Source organism: Diaphorina citri, unplaced genomic scaffold (assembly GCF_000475195.1).
Source record: "Diaphorina citri unplaced genomic scaffold, Diaci psyllid genome assembly version 1.1 scaffold294, whole genome shotgun sequence".
Taxonomy (NCBI): Eukaryota; Metazoa; Arthropoda; class Insecta; order Hemiptera; family Psyllidae; genus Diaphorina; species Diaphorina citri.
Window position 1 is genome coordinate 231,364 of NW_007377730.1, and position 13,951 is coordinate 245,314.

At 38.5% G+C, this 13,951-nt stretch overlaps 1 protein-coding gene across 4 annotated transcripts; it reads right to left on the reverse strand.

The window, feature by feature from the left end:
• Positions 1-707: 707 nt before the first annotated feature.
• Positions 708-13,945, reverse strand: LOC103507166. 4 transcript variants are annotated; one of them, XM_008471615.3, is made up of 4 exons: positions 3,631-3,790; positions 2,625-3,174; positions 1,594-1,743; positions 708-1,106 (listed from the first exon to the last, which is right to left on the reverse strand). In XM_008471615.3, the coding sequence occupies exons 2-4, from the start codon at positions 3,166-3,168 to the stop codon at positions 979-981; spliced, it is 822 nt and encodes a 273-aa protein (XP_008469837.1). In that variant the 5' UTR covers positions 3,169-3,174; positions 3,631-3,790; the 3' UTR covers positions 708-978. The 4 variants fall into 4 exon arrangements, with proteins under 4 accessions (XP_008469837.1, XP_008469838.1, XP_026677916.1 ...); XM_008471616.3 differs by having other exon boundaries at positions 1,648-1,743; positions 3,631-3,788; XM_026822115.1 differs by lacking the exon at positions 3,631-3,790 and adding an exon at positions 3,368-3,557.
• Positions 13,946-13,951: the final 6 nt, after the last annotated feature.

Here is a 13,951-nt window from a genome sequence, read left to right on the forward strand (position 1 = left end):
CAGAACTCTTGTTGAATGGAGGAAGTGAGTTGAAAGTTTTAATTCGACCATTTTCCGATTGTCTGATGTTTGGTCCTTACACCATAACTTTGGAATAATAGACTATTAAGTGAAAGATAACACTAGGGGAGGTAGCGCCAAGCCGGAGGCGTTCTATACTACCTAATCTTTAGAGCTCCATTATCATATGGGCTATTTCTCAAATAAATCAGGATAAAGTGTCATGCCTAGGATCAAACCTACGCCCTCGTGTATACCAGGCGAGCCTCTTGACCACTACGCCACCAAGGCAGCATCCACTTGTCCAAATTTGACTGAAAACTCAACTCGTGGAATCACGAGGTGAGACAAGGTCCTTTCTCATCTCGTCTCATGAGAAATTGTCATTTTTAGCACGTCCTTCCTTTATTATTACGACAGTAATAAAAAAAGGTATAGTATACGGGCTATTGTATTCGCTTCGGTGTCGTCAGTCTGTCTGTCTGTCTGTCAGTCGGTCTGTCTGTCCCCATAGAAGGACTTATCCAAACCTGATCGACCTATATATCAAATAAAAGGGAAATTCTGAATCACCCGCATTCACAAAATACTGAAAAGGAAAGGAAAAGTCTTTCATGTTATTTCATAGGTTAGGTTATCTTAGGTATAGGTACGTACTACTAGGATTTTTATGAAAAAAAAAAAAAAAAAAAAAAAATCACCGTTCGTATATTTTGCCTGAGTAATGTCATTTAATGAAAACAAGACCCAAAACACACAGTTTCCAAAGAAATGTTAGACAAAAACTACTCTATGCACTAATGGGTTAATGTAAAAAAAATCAGGTGTGAACATCACACGACTTTCCTCATCCTATTGAATTATGCTTGTTTGCGTGTTTTACACCGTTTGAACTTTTGATCTGGTTCACTATACTCTGTTATGCTTGAAGAAGTGGAACTGGTTTTGCTTTAGACTGCCTACGTCTCAGAGGCAAGTTCAAAAATCTGTAGGTCTGCACTTGTTGTTTTCATCCAGAGTTGCTCCATCTTCACACACCTTGACAGCGGCGTCAAATGTTTTACCACAGGGGTCAGAAGGCGGGTACACTTTTCCAGCGATACACACTGTGGACATGAATGAATAGAAATCAACACAATTCAGTTCCTAACGGATCACTGTGGTTAAGCAACGTTGTGCGTTGTTGGTATTCGGATAGGTTACCGGCTCAAACTGTAAACCCAGTACCCAAAAAGTTGGGGAACGTTTAGCGTGTTTTTTTATCGAATCTAAAATCAAAGATTGCCAGGCAACTTTGTGTCTTTTCATTTTCAATGAAAAAGAAAGTAAAAATAATTACCATTATCGAATCTAAAATCAAAGATTGCCAGGCAACTTTGTGTCTTTTCATTTTCAATGAAAAAGAAAGTAAAAATAATTACCATATAGGTAAATTATATACCTACATGTCTAAAATAAAAATAAATAAAATATTTTATTCCATGTACCTACTCTATCTTTTTAATCCAAGGTGGTTGTAATTATAAGCTTATCTAAAACAGAATATTGATTGATAAATGATAAAGTATGTCATTGGATTTTGATCAAGCCTACCTGCCGGATCTATTGACAGTGTCAGAGCAGTCGCGGCTTCTGTTGAATACTGACCTCTAGATTTGTTAACATTAACAGGGGTGGCATCAGGGCTATGGTCGTCCTCAGGGAAAACTACAGTGCCATCTTTGTGGACAGCTGTTACGTTGTCTGGAAAGAACGAACAAAACAGGATTAATAAAAGTGCCACGTTACCTAAGGCCAGCCATTCACGCTCCAAGTGTCTGACAGACCACCGGAACCTGTGTGTCTTCCGATCTAGGTCTCCCAGACGGTCTGAAGACTGACGTCGGAATATATTTCCGCCACCCACGTTTCGGCCACGTTCTGGTGGTCTCATGAGACTTAGGTCGGTCTATCAGTCGTGGCTTGAGTGGCTGGTCCAACCCCAAGTTTATAACTCAATGTTGAAATAAATGTTGCATGTTTTTCGGGTTTTACCAGCAGACGAACACGATAGATTGAAGATTCTGTAACTTTGTGAAGGTCCATCTTGACTAGGTAGGTTGAAATGATAAATAGTATATTATACTTGAAATAGTATATTATACTTCTTCACTATTGTGTATACTTCTTCACAAATATGTTTATCATTTCAACCTACCCAGGATTAATAACAGTGCCACGTTACCTAAGGCCAGCCATTCACGCTCCAAGTGTCTGACAGACCACCAGAACCTGTGTGTCTCTCAGACGGTCTGAAGACTGACGTCGAAATATATTTCCGCCACCCACGTTTCGGCCACGTTCTGGTGGTCTCATGAGACCTAAGTCGGTCTATCAGTCGCGGCTTGAGTGGCTGGTCCAACCCCAAGTTTATAACTCAATGTTGAAATAAATGTTGCATGTTTTTCGGGTTTTACCAGCAGACGAACAGAGTCTCAACATTTATCTTATGTTATACCTAAACTTCATGGAATCAATACAAATAAGGTCATTGACCCGGACCTAAAGTTATATTAAATTTATACAATTTCATTGGATTTTCTGCCAGATGCCAAAAAGACAATCGACATAAATATTATACTTACTCTTGTTAGAGCTTGATGGATTGGAGTTCTGTTCAACTTTGCCAGCACCACTCTCAGGTTTTAGTCGACTATTCAGTTTGCCTTCAGGATTACCCTCCGGTTTTAGTCCACTTTTGGGCTTGCCTTCAGAGACATCACTTGGTTTTTTGTCATAAGCGACATTGGGGAGAGCATGGTCATGGGTTTCATAATTATTCACAATTTGATGCTCACTTGGTATGCTACTTCTCAAATCGATCTGGTAGTTCGTATTAACATTGTTTGGAGTGGGAATAGTTGGGTTGGGATATGTTGGGTTTGGATATGTTTGATAAGGGTTTGTTTGATAATGATGTTGGTGATTATTGTTTGCAAAGTTCCCAGTTTGGGCTGTGGTTTTGATGAGACCAATGTCAGATGCTAGATGTTTGAAAGTGCTTATCGTGCTGGATAGTTTGGGCATGATGATTTGAGAATGAGCGTTTATTAGTTTGGGCAGGAGTAGTTGAGACTGGGTGGAGATTATGAGTACGAAGACGCATGACATGGATAGGATCGCCCTCATTTTTGCCTGAAATTAAATAATTTTTGGGTACTAGAGAAAAAAGTAGAGTACGAAATTTTTCGTGGGACAGGCAAATAAAAAGTTGCTAGATAGGTAATTGAAAGTTACTATAGATAGGTACCTAGGTACTTATTCTTTTGTTCGCCGCATGACAGATATACGTGGGTACCTATACTTATCTATTTATACTTATACCTACTGTCGCACAAAGTCCAAAGGCTTTCCCTAAAAAATTCGTTGGTAAACTTTTCAAATCTTTTTCCTAGACACTAACTTCTTAAGAAACTGTGAAACCTGGCTCACTAAAAATTTTTATAATATGACTAAAATTAATAATAAGTGATGGAAAATCTTTATGAACTCAAATCGATTACGAACACATCACACAGTTATTTTTTTCATAAATGATGGGACAAGGGAATTTTAGGAAATGGAAAAAATGGAGAAAAAAACTTTGCTTACCTAATGTTTTCTCGCAATATCTCACGGAAATCCCGCGCGCGTGTGAAAATGCCGACTTGGATTTCAATTTACGAGGAAAACGATATAAAACTGATAACACTCGGAATCAATTCAGTCTAAAGGTAAACAAAGTTAGAACTGATCATCATGAGGTTCGAAGAAATGGGATTGATTTTGATCCAAGTCCAAATCTCTTAGATCTCTGTTCCGTATAATAAGTAGATAGGGTGCTCAGGAGAAGAGTGACATAGTTGGAAAATGTCAAACTCAGGGAATCTAGGTATGACACATTTGTGGGATTGAAGGTGAAGCTTTTTTTCTGTTGTTACCCACGCAGCCTACACTACGCTCACTTTCATTTGACAAATAGAGAGACCATTAGGTATTACCTATTGAAGATATTTACGTAAGTCCTATACCACTGGAGCAGAACCACTGTCCTGTTCCACGAATGACTCCACACTTCTAATACCCTAGTAGGCGTAAGGCGTACTCAACGGAGCCTTGACCATAGAGTCCATAGCTCCGACCATAGTATCGACCCTCGCAGAAAATGAAGAAATAGAGCCCATGGTATTTTTTTACGAGATTTTCAATGGTTTTGTATACATTTTTGATCACATTCTTAACATCAAAATTTTCAAACTCAAGTAAAATAGGAGGTTCGAGGCCCCGTTGTGGACACACTAGTGCGGGGGTCGAGGTCCATGGTTTAGACTGGGGTCAATGGTTCATGGTCTATGGTCACCGTTGTGGACACACTAGTGCGAGGGTCAAGGTCCATGGTTTAGACTGGGGTCAATGGTTCATGGACTATGGTCACCGTTGTGGACACACTAGTGCGAGGGTCGAGGTCCATGGTTTAGACTGGGGTCAATGGTTCATGGACTATGGTCACCGTTGTGAACACACTAGTGCGAGGGTCGAGGTCCATGGTTTAGACTGGGGTCAATGGTTCATGGACTATGGTCACCGTTGTGGACACACTAGTGCGAGGATCGAGGTCCATGGTTTAGACTGGGGTCAATGGTTCATGGACTATGGTCACCGTTGTGAACACACTAGTGCGAGGGTCGAGGTCCATGGCCTACCCATAAAATACACGAGACCTTGTTTAGACTGCTTTGGTAAATCGAGTTTTTAGTCTCATTCGAGCAGGATAAACAAAGTGTATTCTATTCTATTTAGTAAGTAGTGTACTTAAAAGAGTACTTTTCAGCTTTCTAACTCACCCACTCTTTACACATCTCCCATGTTACTACAAGTTAGGAGCTTTGTGTTGATAGAAGAAATACAATATTGATTTTGGTGCCTATGTTTCTATTAGGTACATGGTACACTCTCGTTGTTTGTTGTTGAGAGCTCAGCTTATCTCTCGACAATAAGTACTTACCTCCTTTCACTTTGATCTTAGTAATTTTGCTGATAAGATAGAGCTAGCACGATTCTCTTACAAATAAAACATCTATTTGTTTACTTAGTTGGTACTTACTATTAAAACGAAAAAAAGTACCTACCTACTTATAACTTATAAGTATAGTGCTATTTACGTATGAAAATTATGTCCATAATGTGATCCGCGAGCTCTTTTAGAAGGTACCCTAGAGACACAGCTTTACCTATGCATGCTTCTTTTCATTTGCTATTTATGCTTTTATTTGTCATGAAAAACAAGCTTATTACGTAATACCCCTCGTCTTGTGTATCACCAGACCTGAACATAGTATACACACGCAGTGCTATTTACCTATGAAAATTATGATCAGTGGCAATTTGCTCCGTAGTGTGATCCGCGAGCTCTTTTAGAAGGTACCCTGGAGTCACAGCTTTACCTATGCATGCTTCTTTTCATTTGCTAATATGCTTTTATTTGTCATGAAAAACAAGCTTATTACGTAATACCCCTCGTCTTGTGTATCACCAGACTAATTTATTTTTTATGTTAGAGTTAGCCCTTAAACTGTCAAGGTCAGGCTATCATGCCTTACCTCTCATCCTGGATTTTAACCATTCATCAGCCTCAATTTTATTGTTTCCTTTCAACTGAGTAGGTAACTACTCCCCAAAATAGCATGCAGTTTATGTTCCAGACATCCATCCAGATACCAATCAGCCACAATGGTGCTTAACATCAGTCTGTTATCCATGGAAGCTAGTGCAGTCAACATGGTATTGCCACTGGCCACTGGCTAGTTTACTATCTACCTCAAAAGTCAAGTCATGAAAAATTCAGGAAAGTGTATTGATTAGGGAACAATATCTGTAATTTTGTACCAAGCATTTAATATTTAATATCTTTTCAACCCACTAAAGTTGTGTATCATGTTTTGGTTATGCACAGATTTGTACCAAATCACAATGGCCTATGCCTACTGGAAGTCTGGCAAGGTAACAGACAATGCTGTGTTTGACCTGTTCTTTCGGCAAAATCCATTCCAAGGTGAATTCACAATATTTGCTGGGCTTGAGGAATGTATTCGGTTCTTGGAAAATTTCCGCTACTCAGACAGTGGTAAGTAAATTTCTACTAAGGTACTGCCACTACTGCACACAGCTCTCTCTTCCACAGATCCAAGTGCAATTAGGTGGTATAATTTGGTATAAACAGGATATACAATCGCGATGAATTCGGGACACGCCTTCAAAACTAATCTGTTTTCTGTTTTTCAGCAGGTAGGTATCTAGGTAAAAAAGACAGGGAGAAAAATAAAAATAATATATGAATATATGAATGCACCTACCTAATTGCTAATTTTCGCCGTAGATAATTCATTTCATACTACATGTATTTTTTACTTTTTACAAATTGGTAAAAAAAACTTTATAAATAGTACCCAATAGGGAATAGGGTGTTGTGCATGGATAATATGGGTCATGAATGACCTCTGCCTTACGTAAGGTCGTATAAGATCATTGAGGTCATGTATAAATAATTGGATGCGCCATGACCATCTGGTATTAGGTATAATCGTCGCAGACATATTTAAGTTTTAAATCTGATACAGGGTCTTCTATGTACTTTGGTCCATGCAAAGGGGACTGCGATGATCAGAATCGATTGTATAATTATTATTAACCCATGAGAGCCGAGGACTACATTAAAGTCACACCAAACCCTGTTCTCTTTTTCGCTAATATCTCAGTCGCTCCACGTCAGAGTGCATCGGGGATCTGTCTATTAGTTAGAAAACAAAATTTCCTACTATTTTCACTATTGTTCGACCAGTCACGAGTTAGAAGCGGTTAAATCTCAACAAGACCCAATGGAGAAAGAAAAAAGTTCGGTTCTTATGGGTTAACGTGACTGTAAGTACGTTGAAGTAATGCAAAAGCGGACCCGAGGTACAAAAAACTCACTTTACGAGTATAGCTGTTAAGTTTCTTAGTGACGGGGTTTTATCCTCTACTTGTCGACAAACTACCTATTAATCTCACCCAGCCTGAGTTGGGCCGGGAAAAGCCAGCAGCACGGAACTGTCCAAATGGTCACCCATTCAGATACCAACCACACGGAACGTTGTTTAACTTCAGTGAAGCAGCCGCTCGCTGCCAAAGGGACTGTGATGATCAGACATTAACATTACAAAATGCTGTATGAAACACATAATTTGAGGTAGTATAGTAAACTCTTGGCATATGAAGAGCTTTAATTTCTCTGTAGCTGTAGCGTCTCTGTAAGGGGGCTAAAGCGTTTGAATTCTATTGTCTTATCACGAGTTTTGTCCTCACTGTATACAAACCTACACTTGTAGTAATGTTAACGTAAAAGGTCATTAGTCATTACACTTGCATAGGTGCTACATTTGTATGTCTGGTTACTCCCTCTCTTGAGCGAAGTGTGCCATTATCACTGCGACCTTTATAGAATATCTATTATGACCTAGGTGCTGATGCTTTGCAACGTTTTATTGTGTGGTCTCAGAACTGAAAAACAAAATGTTTCACAGAAATCACCATTTTTTTCAATGGACCACACACATTACCTACCATTAAAGTCCCATTATTTGAACAACGACGTAGGTAGGTATAGGCATAATGGGTGTTCCTTTACTGCCCATAAATGTTTTAATAATGCACCGATTTACCGACTATTCCGAATTTTAAAGATAACAAAACAATCAAAAACGGTGAACCGTAAAAAGAAACTAGTCATCATTCATTTCCGTGTACCTCCCTTACAAGATTTCGCATGTTCAATGTACAATTTTGTATTCAATGTATTTACCTCATTATTGATAAGAGTAAAATAAAATTTTGCCATTTGTGAATACTGTAGGTAAATAATGAATAAGGAGACTGGAAACTTTGGTTATGCCGCCAAACTCAATTGGAGTCGCTACTGAATTGTCCTCACGAGATTGAGTACACCCCGCATTTTAAGCTCTGAGCGGAGAAAAGAGAAAACTTTGACTCTGCCGGGGATCGAGCCCGGGACCTTTGGTGTGCAACCCTTGTGACATCCCGGCCACGGAGGATGTAAATTATGTTTCAACTCACTTCTTTGTTAATAGTTGATGACATGTCTTCCTAATTTCAGCTTGATGGCTACCAATGCAGCCCGCTACAGACTGGCAGCAGGCAGAAATGTGTCCCTACTAGAGTTTGGTTTGAGACGGGCACAAGGTCCTGATGGAGGTCTGTCAGCGTCTAAATATGCGTATGCAGGTAGGTTTGTTTCTCCCTTGTTTCCCTAAATTAGTTCTTTTAAGTAGCAGGGTTCTTCATACTTAACTCTTCAACCACTAATCTTTTCTTTTATTGTGAGCTTTACTAGGAAGGTCTTGAGTATTCCTAGACTTTTTCCTAATATTTTACTAGGAAGGTCTTGAGTATTCCTAGACTTTTTCCTAATATTTTACTAGGAAGGTCTTGAGTATTCCTAGACTTTTTCCTAATATTTTACTAGGAAGGTCTTGAGTATTCCTAGACTTTTTCCTAATATTTTACTAGGAAGGTCTTGAGTATTCCTAGACTTTTTCCTAATATTTTACTAGGAAGGTCTTGAGTATTCCTAGACTTTTTCCTAATATTTTACTAGGAAGGTCTTGAGTATTCCTAGACTTTTTCCTAATATTTTACTAGGAAGGTCTTGAGTATTCCTAGACTTTTTCCTAATATTTTACTAGGAAGGTCTTGAGTATTCCTAGACTTTTTCCTAATATTTTACTAGGAAGGTCTTGAGTATTCCTAGACTTTTTCCTAATATTTTACTAGGAAGGTCTTGAGTATTCCTAGACTTTTTCCTAATATTTTACTAGGAAGGTCTTGAGTATTCCTAGACTTTTTCCTAATATTTTACTAGGAAGGTCTTGAGTATTCCTAGACTTTTTCCTAATATTTTACTAGGAAGGTCTTGAGTATTCCTAGACTTTTTCCTAATATTTTACTAGGAAGGTCTTGAGTATTCCTAGACTTTTTCCTAATATTTTACCAGGGAGTTCTTGAGTATTCCTAGACGTTGTGAGTTTTTAATGTCCCTATGGAGAGAATTCTATAGTCTGACTGCAGAGGTGCATTTTTGCACGTTCAAGATTGGTCTTAACCTTAACTATCTTCAAATTTGTAGAGTTGAAGGATTGGCCACACTCGGTTGACACACAAACACCTTGTCACCAGAAAACACGAATGTTTGATACGTATAGCTTGGATGTACGCTTTCCCTCTCGTGAGCAATTCCTTGTTTTCATACAACCCTACTCTAGTTTCACTATTTCCGTCTCAAAAACCAAGGTTTGCATGAGGAATGCAAGTTTGTGTGTTTTACGACACGAAGGGTAATGCATAACTACATTTACCTATGAGAAAGTTGAGAACACGAATATGTTTCCTACAACATCAATCGTGCATTGACAAAATATCAACCCCCCAGACAAAGCGAATGAATATATAAAAAAAAACACGATCAGGTTATTCGAATCAGGAGAGTGATGTAACAATGTGATTGCTTAAATTAAAGTCCATCAAAGGAACAGATTGTTTTCGCATAACTCATGTAAAAAAGTTACGTAACAGGTATTACTAAACGTTTTACGGGACATACTACTAACTATAGGGCACATACCACAAGTAGCAGTTTTTTCGTTGCTACGAAATAAAAACTATGGTGAAACATCCATCTTTTTTTTCACATTCAAAACGGCTATCCTGAATAATAGAAAGTTACGTTCGTTATTATAGGATAAGGAAAGTAAAGAGGTTTGGAAATTGCAACTGTTCCCAATTTCTTCCACTTGAGTGTATATCTCTGGCCTTCCCATCTTGTTATCAAAAACCTCAACTCCTCGCTTGTTAGAACTTTTCCATTCTCTCTATTCCAAACACTTTCCACCCCTATCCTCCTTCTCTACCATGGAGGATCGATAGTTTTGTCGCAATTCATTCGGCTTGTATAGCCCCGTAACTGAGATGTACCTGGTACCATTGTAATTACTGGCACCCCAAGGCCTTACCGGCGGAGAACTTTGTATAGACCAAACTTTCCAAGCGCTGACACCGGGAACACTCCGCGTTCAAAAGGAAATTACCGCGCTATCCCGACAGCATGCGAGTTGAAGTGACAGGGTGGTACACACCAATAATAGCAGACGAATTTGAAATATAATCAATATAATCTATGTTTGGCTGGTATGGCCCAGGCATTAGAGATCCACTTGAGCTAGATCTCAGTTAAATCCCCATTAAGGATGATTTAACTTGGAGCTGACCTAGACAATCTGATTGGTATATCAGTCAAAAATAGCTTTCGAATTTTCTAGCAATCTGTAAAATCAGCAGAATGGAGATGTTCATCTCAGTAACTCCTCCTTTCAGCGGCCGGCCATAAGGGTTTAAATTGTCCTAATTCGGCGAGACTTTCGTTTCATCTAACTTGAGGAGTCTTTGAAACGGCCCCTTTTTTTTTTTTAATTTAAGCAAGGTTTTAATTTATAAAAAATACACCTATTTTGTACCAAATACATGAGACCTTGTTTAGACTGCGGGAGTAAAGGGACTTTTCAGTCTCATTCTGGCAGTATAAACAGGGTATATTCTATTCTATTCTATTCTATTCTTGTACCCCATTTATTTATTCACCCTGTATAGGAATAGGAAGCGTTGCGAATTAGCTCTATTAGGTACAGCGCTGTGTCGAGTACCATTTATACGACTGCAGATGATGCTACCCTTGGGTACCAGTAGGTGCCAAGACATTGAGCGATGGCAATAGAATAATTCACACTCCACCTACCCCTCTGGCCTTTGTTGCGGTAAACTGAGTTGGGTAGAAAGAAAACTTTGTTGATGTAGTTTGATTTACAACAAAGAATTGCTTACGTTATTAATGGCTGTGATACTGCAGATATAGGAAGTTATGACATTGCATGCTTATGTAGGGAGGAACTTGTCAGAATTTTTGTTTGGGTTCGATCAAAGTAGCTGAATTTAGGTACTTTCGACGTGACTTTGGGCTGTTTTTTGAGCGCAAAACAGATAGTTTTTTGAGGCCTAGATGAGCGACCATCGATCGACACCATAACCTATGTGTGGACGGTGGACACAGCTCAAGATACAATCTAATGTTAACTCTATACCCACTACTCCAATTTTTGGCCTATTCTATGCATCTGCGCTTACACCTAAGTAAAATAATTAACTTGGAAAGTTTTCAAACCTTAATTTCCTCACATTCCAGGTGGTTTCGATGGCACAAGCAATGTTCTGGCGGGCAAGATGTACAATATTCCAGTGCGCGGTACTCACGCGCATGCGTACATAACATCATTCAACGGACTCAACGAGCTCCAATTAAAGGTCAGTTCACACGATGTTTAGGATCATGTCGATGTAGTGAGTGTGCGTGTGTTTGATCCTTGACAGTTTGGGTCTCCTAGTTTGGTGATCGCGTGAACGCTTCTTATCGTGTGTTTTAAGAGGATTTTCTTGTTGAGGGGTTTGATAATTTGATTTTCTTAGAGAATAAGACGAAATTAATAGTATAGTCAGTACAAAATACATAGTAATCTTTCTGATGGGTTTCATGTTGGGGGACAATATACTTAACATGTTAGGGGAAATAGGGAAAAAATGTGAAGCCCCAACTTGAGAGTGTAGTGGTTAGCGCGAAAGACTTCGGATCTGAGGTTTGGTACTTTGAGTCCAAGTCAACTCCTAAATTTCCAACACAGTGTTCTACATTGAGGAACGACATTTGTTTCAAGCATTCATGCTCAAAACATTAAAAGTGTCTTGAAATATAGGACTCGTTCTGTACAAGACTCATTGAACGTCCAATAGGAAACACTATTACTAACTCTCTATTTGCTTTGCACGGACTTTTTTCTGCAAAGACAACTCAGGACGAAAATGTCTTGAAATATAGGACTCGTTCTGTACAAGACTGATTGAACTCATTGAACGTCCAATAGGAAACACTATTACTAACTCTCTATTTGCTTTGCACGGACTTTTTTCTGCAAAGACAACTCAGGACGAATAGAAAAAGCCAATCACTTTGCATCGCCCCCCCTAGTAGATGTCTTCTTCACTCTGACATTTTTTGCACCTTAAAAGGCTTGGAATGTGCATAAGGTAGTGTTTAGATGAAAATGGTTTGTGCACTGTGACGGGTTAATTATCAGAAGGAAAACATGATTTTGGGCCCCATTTAAGAACTTTAGAGTCTAACAGTGCTCTGTGAGTTAGGTGGTGGAAAATGTCTACGGCATAAACCTCGCCTTTTTGTAATTTGTAATTTATTTGGTATAATTAATTAGGCTTATGATTATGATACATAAAATACATAATACGTACAATGTGTACAACTAAAGATAATAGATATTATTTATGTACCAAAAAGAAAGAAAAAGAAGCAGTGTATCCTTTTCACACTAAGAGGAAGAATACCTCTTGTTTTGTGCCTTGTCGGTTACATTTCAACAAATGTGTGATAAATAAATAAATGAATAAATAAAATATTGCAATATTTCGCGATTCGCGTCACTTTGAACTCAAATTGAGATACATCATTCTGTGAAAATAGTCCTTTAGTTTTTGCTATTATTACTAATAATAGCTTATACGTAATAATTTATTACGTCAAATAGATCACAAATACATAGCAAGATGGGATATACATACATACTTAGAGAATTTCAACGGTTTTAAGGTGCAAAAAATATCTACATAGAGATTGAATTCTTTTACAGGGTGTTCCTAATGAAAGTGGGAGAAGAGCCATTATTAAGATAATCCCAACGGACTAGGTAGTTTTGGTCAGGGACAAAAATGGTTCAAATTTCTTAATTTTTTGGTGATTTTTCAAGGCATTTTACGTGTTAATTTTTCAATTTCATCACAGTACTATTCACCTACTAAAGATTTTTTCAAAATATCCTAAAACCAATTTTATGCTTCTTATGACATTATTTACTGAAGGATTTGCTGATTTATTGTTATGTTTCAGAGTGCCTTTGTTACGAGTGGAAGGACCACTGATCATTGTTCAACTTCTAGAGACCACTCTGCTCACGAGGCTTGAGTGGCTGGTCCAACCCCAAGTTTATAACTCAATGTTGAAATAAATGTTGCATGTTTTTCGGGTTTTACCAGCAGACGAACAGAGTCTCAACATTTATCTTATGTTATACCTAAAAACTTCATCGAATCAATACAAATAAAGTCATTGACCCGGACCTAAAGTTATATTAGATTTATACAATTTCATTGGATTTTCTGCCAGATGCCAAAAAGACAATCGACATAACTATACTTACTCTTGTTAGAGCTTGATGGATTGGAGTTCTGTTCAACTTTGCCAGCACCACCCTCAGGTTTTAGTCGACTATTCAGTTTGCCTTCAGGATTACCCTCCGGTTTTAGTCCACTTTTGGGCTTGCCTTCAGAGACATCACTTGGTTTTTTGTCATAAGCGACATTGGGGAGAGCATGGTCATGGGTTTCATAATTATTCACAATTTGATGCTCACTTGGTATGCTACTTCTCAAATCGATCTGGTAGTTCGTATTAACATTGTTTGGAGTGGGAATAGTTGGGTTGGGATATGTTGGGTTTGGATATGTTTGATAAGGGTTTGTTTGATAATGATGTTGGTGATTATTGTTTGCAAAGTTCCCAGTTTGGGCTGTGGTTTTGATGAGACCAATGTCAGATGCTAGATGTTTGAAAGTGCTTATCGTGCTGGATAGTTTGGGCATGATGATTTGAGAATGAGCGTTTATTAGTTTGGGCAGGAGTAGTTGAGACTGGGTGGAGATTATGAGTACGAAGACGCATGACATGGATAGGATCGCCCTCATTTTTGCCTGAAATTAAATAATTTTT